The sequence below is a fragment of the Kogia breviceps genome, chromosome 7 (assembly GCF_026419965.1).
Source record: "Kogia breviceps isolate mKogBre1 chromosome 7, mKogBre1 haplotype 1, whole genome shotgun sequence".
NCBI lineage: Eukaryota > Metazoa > Chordata > Mammalia > Artiodactyla > Physeteridae > Kogia > Kogia breviceps.
In genome coordinates this window covers 81,363,226-81,383,311 of record NC_081316.1, presented here as the reverse complement: position 1 = coordinate 81,383,311, position 20,086 = coordinate 81,363,226, and the positions used below count along the sequence as shown (strand labels likewise).

General features: G+C 35.8%; 1 protein-coding gene across 6 annotated transcripts in view; it reads left to right on the top strand.

Annotated features, from left to right (window-relative positions):
• FCHSD2 (FCH and double SH3 domains 2) overlaps nt 1-20,086 on the top strand; it is a 316,584-nt gene that overhangs the window by 213,817 nt on the left and 82,681 nt on the right. For all 6 annotated transcript variants that reach the window (XM_059069671.2, XM_067038840.1, XM_059069670.2 and 3 more), the window contains exon 9: nt 15,053-15,175. In XM_059069671.2, coding sequence (XP_058925654.1) covers nt 15,053-15,175 — 123 coding nt within the window. The remainder of the gene's footprint in view (nt 1-15,052; nt 15,176-20,086) is intronic.

The following is a 20,086-nucleotide window of genomic DNA, read 5'->3' as shown; positions in this document are numbered from 1 at the left end:
TTACAAGAGCAACAGTTTGGATGAGTGTAATACTCTTAATATTATTTTAGTTTTTTGCTTACTGATAAAGTGAACATTTTCATTTTGTGCTATTTCAACAACTCTTCAGAACCGTTAAAATTTGAAGAAAAGGATGGATCATTAAAAGGATAAGAGAGTTAATGCTAAAGATAGTGATGATACATTAATAGAGTTGGAGCCCATATTTTTTACCAAGCGAACTGAAATCTAACATATTTTTATTAAGTGCTTACATCCTCTTACATACTGTTTTAGACATGGAAGATAAAGTACTGTTAGCACACATTTTCATTGCAGGCCATTCATTCATTCATAATTTAACAGATATTTACTGGGTACCTTCTATGTGCCTTTTATTGGAGATACAATATTTAACAAGATCCAGATGGCCTCTGGCCCCTTAGAGGAGAACAAAAATATAAAAGTAGTCTTGTTCATTGACTATTTATTACTTTCCACACATTAAACTAACCTCATTACATATATTATTTTCTTTAATATTAAAATGATGTTTGGAAACAGCATTTTGGAGACATGCATGTGTCTGCTCAAAACTGTTCACATCAACTAAAATACTAACATCCTTTATTTATAAAAGGCCTTTCAGCATTGAAAGTGTGGTGCATTTGTGATAAGCAGAGAATGAGCACACACCCCCACAAATACACACAGTCTCATTTCATTTAAATATTGTTTGAAGACTTTCAGTCTTTAGAATCTTGGTAGTGATGAGTTTGAAAGGCTAAGGATGATGACAAAGCTGATTCCCACTTAGGGCTAAAATTTGTTTGTCCTGCTTCTATGAAATTAGAGCTAAGAATAATCACAAATGCCATTTTAGTTTGGCTTTGTTTGCACCTTCTACATAGAGGCTATAGCACTGTTGCATAAAACACTAGGGGCTCTTGCCAGAGGAGACTGAATAAGCAGCCCACAGATGTTGTTGAAGAAGCTCCCTGGAACTTCACTTCTTGATTACAGAAAGATTCACCCACCATCTTCATAGATTTCCTATAAACCAGGTAGTTTTCGGTAAGAGATCAAAATCTAACAGAAACTGGAATGTTTTTACCAAACAGGCAACGTTTAAAGTCAGACTAAACCTCTGTTAACTATTTAAAGTTGTTATAATTGTATATTAAACTTTGGAATAAGAAACTAGAAACTTAATTTTTGTCTTATAATTTGAAAACCATTGCTTAGAAAGGTATTTAAGGAGCAATCTATTACACCTACAGTCTTAGTAACTGGGTGCAAAAATGTTTATAGTTGTTACTTTTTTAGAAGTGGAATTATTGTTTTTACTGCTGAGAAATTGATTTTGTCTTTCTTGACTTCCTTCCTTCTTGAATGTCCTGAGCTAATGCTTTTTCTGTGATTCAAATACTGCTGAGCACAGCAGAGGTTGTTGCTGGAATTGGCTTCAGTATGGACATGTGAGTGTTTATAATAAGAAAAGCCAAATTCTTTTTTCATGGACTCTATACTTGAAAGCTTTGATATACTGAATAACTATATGCCCCACAAAAGTACAGTTGACTACTGTATTAAATTATGAAAACATCCTGCTTTACATGTTTAGCTCAGAGGCTACTTCTATTAAATGTGAAGACCAAGATGTTTATAGGTCTTATCCTTACTTTCTAAAATGTATTTTTTAGAAAATATCCATAATCTTAAATCAGCTTTAGAGTGCAACTTAAAGACCATGTTAAAACCTTCTGAATTGATTTATTAGGAAAAAAATAATCAAAATGATGTAAGTCTTAGGTGAGCTTTGATAAATACTGATTTCAATAGTTAAGTACTAAACCATTCTCTTAATTTAAAATGTGACTAATGTAATTCTTAAGACTTTCACATGCACTCCGGCATCATTTCCTCGAAAAAATCTTCCTTAAAACTCCACGTTTGTTCAGGTGCTTCTCTACTAGAACCCTGTGTAATTAAAATCATACTATTACATGCTTGTCTCCAATACTTGGCCAAACTCTTCATGGTTATATACTCAAATACACACATACAAACACAGATTCAACCCTTAGCATCATTCTTGGCATAGTTTAGGGTCTCAAGAAATATTTTATTGAATTGAACTGTTGAATAATTATTTTTTTAACTTTTTTTATATAGGAGTATAGTTGATTAACAGTGTTGTGTAGTTTCAGGTGTACAGCAAAGTGATTCAGTTATACATATACATGTATCTATTTTTCAAATTCTTTTCCCATTTAGGTTGTTACATGATATTGAGCAGAGTTCCCTGTGCTATGTAGGTCCTTGTGTCATAGTACAAATTACATAGAAAATTCAGGTGCAAAGAAATTTAGCTATCACATGTTAATATACCATATGTCTAAGATTGTTCCTATCACAGGCTGTCTTTGAGCTATAAAAGATCAGACCCCGTTCAGTATAACCACCAGTTGTAGTTCAGAAACCTTTGAAGGGCATTAGACTATTTCCTTTCCATTAATCGTTCCATATATCCAAGAAATATGTATTAACTCTTCCCTAAAATTTCCATGTAAGGAACTTTCAGATTACCTATATCTGGGATAATGCTTCCTGAATTAAAACTAAGGCTTTATATTCTTCATGCTAAATATTTTCGGACATTTCAATACTTTAGTCTCAAAAGTACACTCAGAAGATATTTAAATAATACAACCAAAAGATGAATATGGTGAAATTCTAGATCTAAATTAGAATACCAAAAATTCTTCTATTTACAACAGTCCTATTTACTGTCTGATATGTATGTTTTTCTCATTTACATACCTAATGATCTGAACTTCAGTCATAATTTCTCCCAGAAGCCTTTCTGTTTTCCTCCTTAAGGCCTTTTGTCCCTACAGATCTTCTTTTTTTTTTTTTTAAACTTTTGGTTGCATTGGGTCTTCCTTGTTGTGCATGGGCTTTCTCTAGTTGCAACGAGCGGGGGCTACTCTTTGTTGTGCTGCACAGTCTTCTCATTGTGGTGGCTTCTCTTGTTGCAGAGCACGGGCTCCAGTTGCATGGGCTTCAGTAGTTGTAGCATGTGGGCTCAGTTGTGGCTTGTGGGCTCTAGAGAGCAGGCTCAGTAGTTGTGGCGCACAGGCTTAGTTACTCTGCAGCACGTGGGATCTTCCCAGACCAGGGATCGAACCTGTGTCCCCTGCATTGGCAGGCGGATTCTTAACCACTGCACCACCAGGGAAGTCCCTTCAGATCTTCTTGCTTCCAGCTGTGTGACTATGCCCATATCATCACTACCTGTTGGTCATCAGGACCACAGCTGAGGAAGAGCCCCTCTTTACTGCAAGGGTGGTATAGTTGGTGAACAAAAATCTGCTATTTAACTAAGCATGAGGCACGCTCTTCTAAACAGTCCTGTGGTGGAGTAAAAACTGGAACAGTGATGAAACTTTTTACCTTCGAATAATCTAGGACCCTCTTTTTCATGGTCAAAAATTCCTGTAGGCTCCTAGATTATTTTGATTACAGTGTTATTTAAATATGTATAAATAAACCCAGGTTAAAAATGTATGCTTGTAGCTTTTATACATGTATAAAACCAAAACAGAGTTATCATTTAATTACAAACGAATGTATAAAATCAGTAAAATTCAAAATCAGTAAATTGACAAAATGAATTAAATATAATAGCTGATAATGATCAGTTGACCCTAAATTGCTACTTGAAACGTAAGTTATGGTATTCTCTTCAGGTTCTTCTGATTTCTCAGTGCCTATACTATCATATGCCTATAATGACTTTTCTCTCACCACCCTTTTCGCTTTGTTAGTATAGCACCCACTGATGTCATTTGATCTCCTCTGTGTTTCAACTATGTCATTTACATTTTAAGTTTAAGGTCATTTTAAGTTCAAGATCTATTCTCATTAACCTAAGACCACTGGAGTAAAACTACTTGGCCCATTGATTGTAAACACAAGCATTGGCACAGAAATCACACGGCAGTAATCCAGTAAAAGGTGATCATCTGTATAATCCTGGGTTAACTTATATCTTTTTAAATGATTTATTAAAATAAGAACAAAATGTAAATTCCCACAAATAATTTATGGACTGCAAAAATTATGTGATTATATCCTCAGCTTCCACTATAAGGAAAGCTACTCTAATTATTTTTGCCTATAAGTATATATGTGAGGAACAAAATAGATTTGAGATTGGGATGGGGGCAGAAGGGATTTCCTAAAGCAGTATACTCAGACCAGTATAGTCTTGGCTTGACTCTCTTGAAGTATGCTGCTTTAAGTTTGCCTGCTCAATTCACTCACCTTTATCACATAATTTTACTTGATTGCTAATTCTGGACTGTTTGTTGGAAATGAAGATTGTTTAGCAGGAGGGTGAGATGGAAAATAGTGAATGGCTGAGGGACTAAAATTCATATATATTTAAAAGATAGTCAAAGTGATATAAATATTAAAGCTTTTAAATCAAGTATTTTTGGAGTCTGTGAAGCTCCTTGCAAAGTTCTGGGATTCCCTGGAGCACAGAGATAAAACATGGTCAATAAATAAGCAAACAGCAGCAGCAACAAGATATCCTGGGGAGAGAGGGGAGTCTGATTTCCAGAATTGCCACATTATAATTTAAATGTCCCATTCTTAACCAAAAACTAGACATACAAAGAAACAAGAAAGTATAACCCATACACAGGAATAAAAGGAGTCAATAGAAACTGACCCCAAGGAAGCCCATACGTTGAACTTACTAAAGAAAGATTCTAAATCACCTGTTTTTACTATGATCAAAGAGCTAGATGAAACCATGTCCCAAGAACTAAAGGAAAGTATGAGAACAATGTTTCACCAAAGAGAAAATATGGACAAAGAGATAGAAATTATAAAAAGGAACCAAATAGAAATTCTGGAATTGAAAAGTACAGTAACTGAGATTAAAATACACTGGAAGGATTTGGCAACAAAGCTGAACTGGCAAAAGAAAGAATCCATGAACTTAAAGATCAGAAAATTGAGATTATCCAGTTTGAGAAAAGAGTTAATAATTTAAGTCTGATTTAAATAAATAAATAAATAAATAAATACCTCTCCCTTTAAAAAAAAGACAATGTATAAAGCAATAATTATAAAACATTGATGGGCTTATAATGTATAAAGATACAGCTCTATGACAAGAACAGGGAGAGAATAGAGCTATGTAGGAGCATAGTTTTTTGTTTGATTTTTAAATTTTATTTATTTATTTATTTGGTTGTGCTGGGTCTTGGTTGCAGCAGGTGGGCTCCTGAGTTGTAGCGCAAAGGCTCCTTAGTTGCATCTTCCTGGCCCCTTAGTTGTGGCATGCATGTGGGATCCCTGACCAGGGATCAAACCCCGGGCTCCCTGCATTGGGAGCGCAGAGCCTTAACCAACGTGCCACCAGGGAAGTCTCTGTAGGAACATAGTTTTTGTATTCTGTTGAATTAAGTTTGCATTAATCGAAACCAGTTTGCTTTAAATTAAGATGTTAATTGTAATCCTCAGGTGACCTCTACGAAAAGAACTCAAAAAGAGCTAGTAAAAGAAACAAGGGAATTAAAATGGTACACTGTTTTACAGACCTCACAAAAAGATACTATTATTATCTCTTTCTAGATGAGGAAACTGAGGCTTGGAGAGGTTATACAGCTTAAGTAAACAGTAGCATCAAGACTCAAAAGCAGGTCTGTCACCAAAATCCTTTAATATAGGTCCTATAAGGGCAATAGGTGAAATTCTTGGGTAGAACATAGAAACGTTTAGGGTTTATTATTTTAATTACCATCTTTGGTAAGTACCATACTCTCTAGACTCTATCAGATTAGGAATTTAATGCTCAAGAAGGTTCAGTGTTTCCCCAAAGTGACATTTCTAGTAAGTGGTAGAACTGGGATTTGAATGCAGGTGTATGTGGTTCAAGGCTTTCTATTGAACCATGCTGCTTTGGGGTTGCAACCTAAATTTTGAGATGGTTTTAGCACACACAACTAGATAATGGATGCTAGTAAGTAACTCACGAGGACAACACAGGCTTTTTTTTTTTTTTTTAATAAATTAACTTATTTATTTTGACTGCATTGGGTCTCTGTCGCTGCGCGTGGGCTTTTCTCTAGTTGCAGTGAGCAAGGGCCACTCTTTGTTGCAGGACGTGGGCTTCTCATGGCAGTGGCTTCTCTTGCTGCGGAGCACAGGCTCTAGGCGTGTGGGCTCCAGAGTGCAGGCTCAGCAGCCGTGGCACAGGGGCTTAGCTGCTCCACAACATGTGGGATCTTCCTGGACCAGGGCCCGAACCCATGTCCCTTGCATTGGCAGGCGGGCTCTCAATCACTGCGCCACCAGGGAAGCCTGACGACACAGACTTTGTAGAAAAGCAGTACTGAACTTTCCTTTCCTGGCTTTGTAATTCACAGAAAGTTTCTTACTTGTTTCCTCTTTCATAGAACTGAAGTAATTTAGTGTTTTTAAATAAAATAACCAAGTATAAAATTAGGTGATGTGTTTCTAATTTTACTTTATATCAGTTGACAAATTAAACCATCTATTAAGATACTTACAGTGATGCAAATACAGCCCGGTACTTGCTTTGATCTCTTTAAATTTGTAAAAATCTACTTTTTCTTTGCATCCTGCCTAAGTACAGCTTGGAGTCTTCTCAGAAAGAGAAACAAATGTAGGCAGGCAATTATTGTTTTCTTCCATCAGCAAAGGAGGGCTATAGAATTTCATGATTTAATTTTAAGACAGCTTATATTTATCATCATCTTGATATTTATATCCCTGACTTTTACCAAAAACTCTTGTAGAATACCCATTGCTGTCAGAAAAAGAAGGGTTTGCTTTTTCTAGGCTGCATTAAGGAAACTCAAGAGATTTCAGCATAACTCTATGACTACAGAATCTCTGCCCTTCCTGGATCTAAATAAGGAAGGCACTGTTTAAAGTTCTTACTTTAGGGAAAATTGCATCAGATGCTTAGAAAAATGACAGATTTTCTTTCTCCTAACTCCTAATTCGTCATAACGTTCCTCTTCAAATAAGTTCCAGGAATTTATACTTTCCTGTAAAGTAAATGTTTAGTGGGACACCCTAGAATTCTAAGCTTCTGAATTTGTCTTTAGGATATCCCAATTTTTCTTTACTATTTTGAGTATTCACTACTATGAGTTAAGTTCCAAACTCAGCTGATTTTAGAGATTCAAATTGATCAAATGAGTAAAGAGGGCAGAAGTAATATCTAAGAGAATATGTGGTCTACAGGCAACTGAAAAGAACATGGATGCTTAAAGGCATTCAAATTCAGTTTTTTCAAAAACACTGCTAGAGGGGGTCCCCCTGGTGGCGCAGTGGTTGAGAATCCACCTGCCGATGCAGGGGATACGGGTTCGTGCCCTGGTCCAGGAAGATCCCACATGCCGCGGAGCGGCTAGGCCCGTGAGCCATGGCCTCTGAGCCTGAGTGTCCGGAGCCTGTGCTCCGCAATGGGAGAGGCCACAACAGTGAGAAGCCCGCGTACCACAAAAAAAAACCACACACACACACACAAAAACCACTGCTAGATTATTAAAACATATTGCTGATCAAAGTCACCATGGTTTCTCAATTTAGGTATTACAGACTTCTTCCCCTAGCAATTTGTACCAAATAATCAAGAACAAAGTTTGGCTGTGTTTAAAATGTACATTTGGATGAGTTACCTGCCAAATTTTTGCATAATGGAAACCACCAAGAAGCTCATACTGCCAGATAAACTCATATTTGTATAAATCTTGAAAGAATGCTTCTCCTGCCATTTCTGAGCATATACGTGAATTCTAATGTGTCATTGATTGTGAAATTTATGGCTCTGCACACAGATCTCTATAGGAACTGAAGTTTGTGCACATCTGCTCATTTGAAATTGAACGTACCACTATACTTAGAAAACATTCTTGTGCCTTGCTCATATAAATGCTAGACAGGGCTCAGATGCATCTTCACCATGCATGTCCTTGTCAAACTATTATAGTTGTAACACTTTTATCATTTATTGTAAGCCTTAAAAAGTTTTTTACCTTACTTTAAATTTATAAGAAATACATGAAGCTTTTGGATTGTATTTGTGATTCAGCTTTGAAATAAAAATTGCCTACTTCAAACTTTTAGATCCGTTTAATTGAACAGAACCAGGAATAGTAAGGCAAGCTATTGAATTGTTATTACTTGCAGTTAGTGATCTATATGCATCAAGATTTTTTCTTATAATGCAACCAAGAGAAATAATTTCGATAGTAGGGCTGATATAGGCTATAATTATCATCCATAATGCTTTAGTAAGGAGTCTCTTAACTGCAAATAACAAAGACTCAACTCAAAGTAGCTTGAGCAAAATAGGAATTTGTTGGTTCAGGTAAACAAATCACAAGGACAAGGTGATGCTTGCTCAGGAACTACTCAATCCAAGGATAGTCTCTTGCCCTCTCCTCTGCCCCTCATTCCCAGCTTTACTCTGCCAAGTTTCTTATCACTGCTTTTCCTTGTGAGTTGGTTTAAGTCTCCTGGGGGGAAGAATAGTCATTTGGTGGGAAGAATAGGCCATTTTGAACTCATCTTTCAGCTTCCATCCCAGGGATGACCTAATTTAGGTCAAGTGCTGGGCTCTGCCCAATAAGTTTGAGCAAAGGACAGGAGTGTGCTGTTCTGTCTTGCATACCAGCTTGGCCTGCAAGTTTACCCCTGTGGTCAAGAGAGTAGGATCTGAGGGAGAGAGAAAGTGTGCAACGTCATATGTTTTATGAAAAGATGCCACTACTAAAAAGGTTTGAAAACTACTGCATTAGACAGAGTTTTGTGAAATTAGTTTCTTCTCTAGCTTATACAAAATTTTACCAGTGTTACATAACATCACTAGGCTTACTTTTCCATCATGGGACTCAAGTGTGGGCTCATTCTTTTTTTTTTTTAACATGTGAATTCTGATTGGTGTATTATTTGTTGAACAGATATATAATGAGTACTACCAGTACATCAAACCCTGCACTCAGTACAGAAGACACAGTGGTAAACAGCCAGACAAGATCCCTCCCTTCATGGAACTTAACAAACCAAAAGCAAAGACAGACAAATAGGCATTACCAATGCCTATTTTATGCTAAGATTTTACACTATGATTAGGAGTTACAAAGCAAAAAGACTTAATCATTCTGGATGTCCAGAATAGCTAATGATTAAGTGAAGATCTTGATAAGTAAGAAGAGGAATATTGGAGGAATCAAAAGATGTACATTGTAGGGATAATAGGGAAGGAAATGGGGAGCAATAAGTGAAGAAGCAAAGAGGTAAGCCATATCCAGATCATGCAGTCACAAAGTCATAAAGGTTTTGGTTTTGTTTTGTTTTGTTTGTTCTTTAGTTTAAACGTAATGAGTAGTCAGTGAACATTGCTGAGCAGTCAAGTAAAATATGCAGCTTGGAAACATCTGCCTAGCCTTAATGTAGAAATGGGTTGGCAAGATGCAGGGCAACAGGAGATTGCTGCAGTAATACAGATGAAACAGGATGTCTGCAGGGTAGTAGCTGTGAAGGTTAGGAGGAGGGGTTGGATTTGATAAATATTTAAGAAATGGAATTAACCAGATTTAGTAATTAACTAGATGTTGAGAGAAAGGCAGAGGGGAAAGTAAACCTTTACTTCCAAGTGTCTGACCTAGGCAGGTGAGTGGATAGTGGTATTACACACTGAGCTAGGAACACAAGAAGAAGAGCAGTTGGAGAAGAGAAAGGTTTAGTCTAAGAGGCAGTTGGATATATAGGTGTGAAAGTTAGAGAAGCGAAATAGTGTCTGGTCAAAATTTAAGTCAGTCTGAATAATTACATGATATTTTTTCATCAGAGTAAAGCTGACCCAATTAAGATTAAAGTAAATGCTTGATTCTCTCTAATTCACTCTCAGAATATTTCTTCAGTGCCTTCCCTGTCATATAATTGGGACCTGCTTTTGTACTTTCCACCCCTCTCAGTTCAGTTCGTTTCAGTAAGTATTTATTGCAGGCTTTCTCTGCTAAGGTTGAAGTAGGGATATAGGCAGAAACAAGTGTTGCTGCCCTCAAGGAATTAATGGTGTATTGGGGGAATCAGATACATATATAAGTGTTTTCAATATGCAATTTAGAATTGCATATTGGTGGGAGGGACAACTGTACGCAGAGCAATAGGAGATAATAATCCAAATGAGACAGTTACTAAGTACTATGGTAGACAACGGTAAGTACTCTGTGTGATAAGTACTGTGATGGAAGTGTTTGTAAAAATCATTTTCAAGCTCTTTCCTTTGGTTCCCAGTATTTAATTCTGTTTTAGGGAACTACTTCGTTTTAATTATTGGCTTTTTATCAAAGTCCATACATGCACCCTACCTTCTAATCATAAACCAGATTTAGACAGTGTTATAGCCAGAATTGCTTTGAACTTCATCTCTCGGCATCATCACTGGTTCAAACAATTGCAGTTAACTTGAGGCAGGGGGCTGGAGCCAATCATAGGGTAATCATCCACTTCCTACACTTTGAATTCCAACCATTTCTTAATTTTTATACCTCCTGCATTAACTTTATGAACACTAGCAATAATACACCTAGGCCAGAAGGCCTCCAGCTATCTTATTCTTATCAACCAGAAAAATTGGTACATGGGCAGGTTAATGAATACTGCAACCCTATAAAGGTGATAATGAAAATTTGGGGTATTCTGGGTGTGAATATGATGATATGATGAAAGAAATATTTTAAGATTAATCTCTGTGTGCTAGAAGAGGCTCCGAAAAAATTGGCCCACCTCCCACCTAATGTAAATTCATTAAGCCTCATTTGGGTCCCTGAAGCCAAGAGAAGCCTTTACTGTATTTGGTACATGATGACTAATGGTACATTTTTCTCTTAACTGGAATATGGTGGGAATAGCTTGCCTGTGAACTAACTAATTCAGTGCATTTTTGTTGCTGTATTGAATTCTAGAGTAAAACGTTCATTTATTCTATAAATATTTTTGAGAATCTGCTATTTGCCAGGCACTGTGCCTGAATAAGACTTAATCCATGACTTGCAATAATACCCATGCAACATACAAAAGATTGTGGAAGCACTAAGGAGGAACTGGTTGAGTCAGCTTTGTAAAGCATTTGGAACATAGTGAGCCATTAGTAAATGTTAGTTGCCTGTGTTAGCCATCATTATTACTATCTGAGTGGGTAAGAAGAAGGAAAGGACATTCCAGGCCAAGAGAATAACTTAATTGGAAACATGATAGTAAATGTCATTTTCCAGAATGATTTGGTGTGGTTGGAATGTGAGTACAGTTCAGACAACAGTGATAAGAGATGGTGCTAATGAGAGGTAGTTTGGGACTAGATTATAAAGGCCCTTAGATACTAGCTGAAGAATTTTGACTTTTCAAAATATACAGTGGGAGCTTAAAAAAAATTTTTTTTTGTAGCATCACTTTTTCTTTCTAATATGATATCCAGATTTTCTTTTTACTTTTTTAATGGAAAATTTCCTGTATACAACAAAGTAAAAATAGTATAATGACCCCCATGTATTCATTACCCAACTTTAATAATTATCAATATGTGGCCAATCCATTAAAGATTTTTAAGCAAGGCAAAAAAGGAGACTAACATTGAGCCACTTCCATTACGTTAGTTGATCTTCACAGTGTCCTGTGGAGTATGTGGTATTCCCACTTTCCCTAATTATAGAAGAGAAAACCATCAAAATGATGAAGTAAAAGTTCTGGGATTCTAACCCATATCCAACTTATTTCAGAACTCAAGTTCTATTCCCATGCAGCCTTTATAATTCTGAAGTAGAGCATGATTCTCAATTGAAAATAGATGCTGATTTGCCCACTTGATATATTGGTGCTCTTGACCCTATTCAAGATGGTGGACTTCTCTGCCTCCAGCCACTGTGCTTCTACAGGGTCGCCAGGATCTAAGTCTACATAGATATTCAATCTAATCAGCTAAAATGACTGTTTAGTCCAGTGGTTGTCAAAGTATGGTCCCCAGACCAGCAGCAAGTTGTTAGAAAATACAAATTCTCAGGCCCCACCCCCAACCTACTCAATTAGAAACTCTGCGGGTTGGAGCTCATGATGCCTATATTGCCGTTTGCTATGTTTAAATAAAATGTTCCAAGGTTTCATGCAAACACAAGGTTATGACCATCTACCAAGAGCATTCTAAGACAAAACCTCATATCAGAAGTAGCTATATGTTCATTTTTTAACAAGTTAATGAAAAGCATGTCCTAAGGTAGGAAATGTTATTCAGACTTAACACCCACAGTCTCTCTGAGGATGTTGCATAACCTCATGGAAAGGAATCTTAAGGAATTTGCACTGCCTATATTTACAGTGCTTGATGGTGCCATCTAGTGGTTTAAGCACTATAGAACGTGCAGATTTATTAATGGTTTGGGAACAGAATTTGTGTATTTTTTAAAAGTCAATTTTATAGTGAATGTTTAATGAAATGTTTAATGAAAGTAGGATATATAATTTCCTTACTATAAAACCTCCATTGAGGATTCTTAGATATGACACCAAAACACAAACAACAAAAGAAAAAATAGCTAAATTAGACCTCAACAAAATTAAAACTTTTGTACATGAAAGGACACTATTGAGGGACTTCCCTGGTGGTCCAGTGGCTAAGACTCTGCGCTCCCAATGCAGGGGGCCTGGGATTGATCCCTGGTCGGGGAACTAGGTCCCACATACCACAACTAAAGATCCTGCATGCTGCAAGTAAAGATCCCACATGCTGCAGTGAAGATCCCGTGTGCCGCAACTAAGACCCAGTGCAGCCAAATAAATAAATAAATAAATAAATATATTTTTTTAAAGGACACTATTAATAAAGTGAAAATGTAGCCCACAAAATGGGAGACTGTATTTGAAAATCATATATCTTATAAGATATATGTATCCAAATATATAAATAGTATTCAAATATATAAAAAACTCTTACAACTCAACAACAAAAAGAAAAACAACCCAATTTACAAATGAGTGTAGGACTTGAGTAGACATCTCTTCAAAGAAAATGTACAAATGACAAATAAACACATGAAAAATCCCTCAACATCATTAGTCATTAGAGAAATGCAAATCAAAACCACAATGAGATACGACTAGGACAGCTTGAATAATTTTAAAAAGTAAAACAGAAAATAATTATTGATGAGGTTGTGGAGAAATTGGAACCTTTATACATTGCTGGTGGAGATGTAAAATGGTGCAGCCACTGTGGAAAACAGATTGTTAGTTCCTCAAATAGTTAGACACAGAATTACCAGAGGACCCAGCAATTCCACTACTAGGTATATACCCAAGAGAACTGGAAAATCCATAATAGCCAAAAAGTGGGAACAATCCAAATGTCCACCAACTAATGAATGAATAAACAAAATGTAGCATATCCATACAATGCAATATTGTTTAGCCATAAAATGTACTAATACATTGATGAACGTTGAAAACATGCTAAATGACAGAGGCAGGCACAAAAGACAACATATCATATGATTCCATTTATATGAAATGTCCAGAATAAGCAAATTCATAGAATTAGAAAGTAGAGGGGCTTCCCTGGTGGCACAGAGGTTAAGAATCCTCCTGCCAATGCAGGGGACACGGGTTTAAGCATGGTCTGGGAAGATTCCACATGCCGCGCAACTAAGCCCGTGCACCACCACTACTGAGCCTGCGCTCTAGAGCCCGTGAACCACAACTACTGAAGCCCACGTGCCTAGAGCCCGTGCTCCGCAACAAAAGAAGCCCCGCAATGAGAAGCCGGCACCACAATGAAGAGTAGCCCCCGCTTGCCACAACTAGAGAAAGCCTGCGCACAGCAATGAAGACCCAACGCAGCCCCCCAAATTAATTAATTAATTAATTTTTAAAAAAGAAAGCGGATTAGTGGTTGCCAGAGGCAGGGAGAAAGGTAGGAATGGGTGCAACCACTTAATGGGTATGGGATTTCTTTTGGAGGTGATGCAAATGCCCTGGAATTAGATAGTAGTGATGGTTGCACAACATTGTGTGTGTACTAAAAGTTACTGAATTGTACACTTTGAAATAGTTAAAATGGTGATTTTTATGATCTGCGAATTTTACCTCAATTTTTAAGAAGATCTTTGTTAATTTGTAAGACTGCAGAACCTTTGTTATTATTATTATTATTGATATATATTTTCCCATAGCTGTTGCTAGTATGTATGTATTCTATTCTACTTTGTTAGCCTAAAATTATTCAATATATCCTTTTCCATCTACACAGTTTCCACAGTTTTTAGTTTGGTGGCTATGCATATTTTAGTCACTGTGTATATCATAACTTAATATATCTCAAATGTTTAGTGGTTTTCTCTTTTTTTTCAATTTCAAAGAGTCCTGCTCTAAATGCTTAAATAAGTAAGAATGTTTAAAACTCTTTGTAGACTTTGCATTGGTGTTTCTTCCCCAAAACAGGATTTCTGAGTCATTTTTAAATTTTTACTATTTCTATTGTGTTTTTTCTCTGACTGCTCTATAGTAAGAATATATTAATTTAAAATCCTACCAATAATGGATGAGGAAAAATGGAGGAGATTAATGTTTATTGAATGTCTCTTCTGTTCCAGGCACTGTGTCTGGATCCTTTACATCCATTATTTCATTTAACTCCCACACCTACTCTTATAAATTGACTACAGAAGTTGACATAACTATAAGCAGATGAACAAATATCAGAAACCAAGCATTTTGTCTCCCAAGTATTATCCTGTCCCCACAACTTTACCAATATTGGGGTTTACCTTTTTTAGTTCCTATTTATTAGAGAAATTCATGTTTTCCCAAGTGATTGTTTAAGGTTTATATTTATTCGTATATAATGACCTATATCTTTTATTAATTTTTTGTTAATAGATTTTAAACTGAACTTACCTTTTAAACAATAAGCATTGTGTGTCAAAGCTTTATCATAATTTTTTTGCTTTTGTTTACTCCTCTTTTACAGGCTCTTGATGGAAATGTATATGACCACCTCAAGGATTATTTAATAGCCTTCAGCCGGACGGAGCTAGAGACATGCCAAGCTGTGCAGAACACATTCCAGTTTTTATTAGAAACCTCCAGCAAGGCAAGTTACCTTTAGTGCAGTATGTGATGTTATCCATTTTAGAATCTAAAATGTTTTTTGCATACAAACAAAATGAAGGTACCAGTGACATTAGAAGAATGCTTTAAAGGACAAATTTCCTGGAAATGCTATTTCTTCTAACAAAATTGGAGGGCATATTGTTCTTGATGAAGGTCAAAAAAGTCTATTGCCATGTATGTTGCTCTCGAGAAGAATGGTTTAAAGAGCTTTTATCTTTCACTCAAATGAATTTTGAATACACTCAATTAGTAAAACAACAAGTTCATATGTCAGTGCAAAGAATAATAAAGGGGCACAAAAAGGAAAATTAGCATTTTATAATTGACCAAGAAATTAATGTTATAATATCTTGTTTTTAAAAATTAACCTTGCCTTCTATATGCTGTCATTCTTTGATAGTAACCTTTTCATTCAAAAGTGTTGACATCCATCAACTTTGCTGGCATGTCACACTGTTTACATAGAAAATAAATGAATTCGTTTTTCTTTAGGATCTGACAGATTAAAATTTTTTACAGTAGAGAAGCTGCCGTTTGGAAGATAAATTGTTCCTGGGATTAATAAATCTTATTTTCTTTCTGATAAATTAAGTGCATAGTAAATGTTTCCTGACTGAATACATTTATTAAAATATATTCATTTTACAACTGCTATTTTAAAAGATCCAGTTCAATTCTCCTTTTTGGCAGGAGGAGCAGGAACTAGCTAATACCTTAGAAAGTTGTTTGGAAAAGAATCAGGGTCTGCATCTCACAAGACAGTGTCCAAAGACAGGAAGGAAAAGGGATACAGACTTTTCTTCCTGAAAGCCTCCATGTGTATTTATTCTTATTTTCAGTGTACTATAGTTCCAATTCTATTTTTAGAAAAACATTTAAAATGTTAAGTTGATATGGGAATACAAATATCACTAGTCTGGTGCTTTGAAATCCTGTCATATTTTTGTATTCTTATATTTTCACCCCCCAGGATTCAATAAAAGATGTAAAAGTATGGATGTATAGAAAGGATAAATGGATGGATACATGGATAGTTAAGTGAAAGAAAATATAGAAAAATAATAATTGAAGAATCTAGGTAGTGGGTATATAGGTGTTTCTGTACAATTCTTTTTATTTTAACATGTGTACATTTGACATCTTCTGTGAGAGAATGTTGCAGGGGAAAGTCTATAAAAACATCTTAGTTTCGTTCCTTTTATAGAGAGGTTGATTTTTTACTAGTAATCAGATTGTTTATATTTATTGGTCCATTCAGATTTTCTGTTTCTTTTTAGTACATTTTGGTAACTTACACTTTCCTAGATGAATTGTCCATTTCATTTATCAAATTTGATGTCATAAATTTGCATATAAAGTTGTTTGCCTCTGTAGTTGTCTCCCTTTTCATTTCTAATATTGTTTGTGCTTTCTCTCTTACTTTGATCAGACTTACCAGTCTATTTTATTAATGTTTTCCAAGAGCCCGTCCTTGTTCTACTTCTCAATGTTATTGTTTCCTATCTCCTTAATTTTTGCCTTTATATTCATTATTTCTTTCTACTTTATTACAGTTTATGTTTTTTTTCTTTTTCAGGCTTTTTTTCTAGTAGGTTCTATATTTTCAGTCTTTCTTGTTTTCAGGTAAATCCACTTGAACCTAAAAAATTTCTCTTTCTGCTTTAATTGCAGTCCATAATATGTTTGTAGGGCTTTTTTATTGTTTCTGCATTCCACCCCCCCACTCTCGCCCCTGTCATTAACCCATGAATTATTTAAAAGTGAGTTTTTCCAGTTTCCATTCAATGGGGGGAGTATGTAATACGGTGGCACTTTTCATTTCTAATTTTATCAGAGAGACTGTCCCCAGACAGAATTCCTTGAAATCTCTTTCTCCAAGAATAAGTTAAGTTTGAATACACTACCTTTAGTTTATAAAACAGGTAAACGTATAGTCTTTAAAATGTGCTAATATTTTATACAGCAGTTAACAATTTTCTAGGAGTTTTTAGCACATCCTCTGAGGTTGGTATTATGATGCTCATTTCATAGAAAGGAAAACAGACCCAGGAAGTTTATGTGACTTGCCTGAGGTCACACACTCACACATAGTGTTTTCCATGCTCTACTACTATCTATATTATCTCTTTAGCGTATATTATTTTCATAGAAAATGAATTAAAAATGAATCAACTGATTTGGACACATAAAGAGATAAGCTTTTATTTTCCACTACATTCACTCATATGAGTATCTTACTCCCCAGGGATGAGGAATAAATGAGATGCTCTTACATTTAGATTGAAAGTGGTAGTAATAAAAATTTTGTAAGAATGATGTAACTAGGAGTTGTGCCCTTTTGTTCCTAGTACCAGAAGAGCTCATACCTATAAGTTTTATGCCCCGTGTTTTTCTGTTACAAAGAGCTTGTTATGCTGCTCTTGTTATACTGCTAACGGCAACCTAGTGATCTAATAACCCAAAAAGAAGTTAGAAACTCTTTTGGTTTTTATTCTACACCATTACTAGCTTGTCTTTTTTTGTGGGGGGGGCGGAATTCATTTTTTTCCACATATCTAAATTGTAACTGTACATGTTCTCAAAGATATTTTGGAGGTAATCCATAGTGACACATTGTAAATTTTGCAGTGCCCTCTATATCTTTTATCCCCTAAAGGGAAACAGCTGGCCCTAGGAACTTTTGTTTAATTTTAATTATTTATGAAGCTTGCTTTTCTTCTTAATATTTTATGAAATGCTTTCTACATGTAACTGAAGCAGATGTTGTCAGAGATATTTTCTCTGGCATAGTTAATTCTAAAAGTAGTTCTACTGGCCTTACAGTTTGTTTATGTGTGCTTGCTTTCTGCCTGCATAAGGGAATTCCTACCAATTAATAATGTAGGTCTTTTAACAATTCAAAAACAACAGTTATTCTATATTTCTTTGCAAATTAAACTGTCTAGTATCGTCATTCTTAATACCTTGAAGACTTACCAAAAAAGTAAACTTAATAAAATGAAGGGGAATAATCACATGATCATCTCAAAAGACACAGGAAAAGCATTTGACAGAATTCAGCACTCTTTTATTTTTAAAATGCTCAGCAGATTAGGAATAGAAGGGAACTTCCTGAACATGGTAAAGGGCATTTTTTTAAAACCTACATCACATATCACACTCAATGGTGAAAGACTGAAAGCTTTCCCCACCTAAAATCAGGAACAAGGCAAGGATGCCCACTTTTCACCACTAATATTCACCATTGTACTGGAAGTCCTGGTCAGAGCAATTAGGCAAGAATAGAAATAGGAGGCACCAAATCGGAAAGAAAGAAGTAAAATTATCTATATTTGCACATGACATGATTATAGAAAATCCTATAGATTCCACAAAAGTCCTAGAGCTAGTAAATGAATTCAGCAAAAGTTGCAAATACAAAATCAAAACATAAAAATCAGTTGTGGGGGCTTCCCTGGTGGCGCAGTGGTTGAGAGTCCGCCTGCTGATGCAGGGGACACGTTTCATGCCCCGGTACGGGAAGATCCCACATGCCGCGGAGCAGCTAGGCCTGTAAGCCATGGCTGCTGAGCCTGTGCGTCCAGAGCCTGTGCTCCGCAACGGGAGAGGCCACAACAGTGAGAGGCCCGTGTACCGCAAAAAAAAAAAAAAATCAGTTGTGTTTCCATAATGTTCCATCAATGAATGAACTGAAAGAAAATTGAAGAATAACTACTTAGAAGTAAATTTATCCAAAACGTGAAAAGCTTGTAAATTGAAAACTACAAAACATTGCTGAAATTAAAGAAGACCTAAATAAATGGAAATAATAAATGTTTATGGATTGGAAGATTTCATATCACTAATATTTCAGTATTAAGATCCCACATGCCGCGGAGCGACTGGGTGCGTGAGCCATGGCCGCCGAGCCTGCGCATCCGGAACCTGTGCTCCGCAATGGGAGAGGCCACAACAGTGAGAGGCCCGCGTACCACACACACACACACACACACACACACACACACACAAATATATATATATATATATATATATATATATATATATATATTTCAATATTCCCCAAAGCAGTCTAATCAAGATAGTATGGTAGTAGTATAAGGATAAACATGTAGACCAGTAAGAATTGAGAGTCCAGAAATAAACTCAAACATCTGTGGCTAATTGATTTCGACAAGGTTGTCAAGGCCATTTGATAGAGAAAGAATAGTCTCTCCAATAAGTGGTGCTAAAACAACAGGATAACCACATGCAAAAGAATAAAGTTAAACCCCTTCCTCACTCCATATATAAAAATTAACTCAAAATGGGTCAACAACCTAAAACTATAAAATTATAGAAGAGAACAGAGGTAAATCTTTATTGGATTTGCCAATGTAGTCTTAGATTTAACATGAAAGCACAAGCAATAAAAGAAAAGATAGATAACTGAACTTCATCAAATTAAAAGTTTTTGTGCATCAAAGAACATTATCAAGAATGTGAAAAAGACAGCCCAAGGATGGGAGAAAATATTTATAAATCATGTGTCTGATAGGAATTTAATATTCAGAATATATAAATAACTTTTACAACTCAACACATAAAAGACAAATGACCCAATTTAAAAATGGACAAAGGACTTGAATAGACATTTTTCCAATGAAAATGTACATATGAAAAGATCCTCAGCACTGTTAGTCATTAGTGAAATGCAAATCAAAACCACAATGAACTACCACTTCCCACCTAGTAGGATAGCTTTAGTAGTTAAAAACAAACACACACACAATAGCAAGTGTTAGCAAGGATGTGGAGAAATTAGAACCCTCGAACAGCATTTGTAGTAATGTAAAATGGTATAGCCACTGTGGAAGACAGTTTGGTAGTTCCTGAAAAAGTAAGACACAGAGTT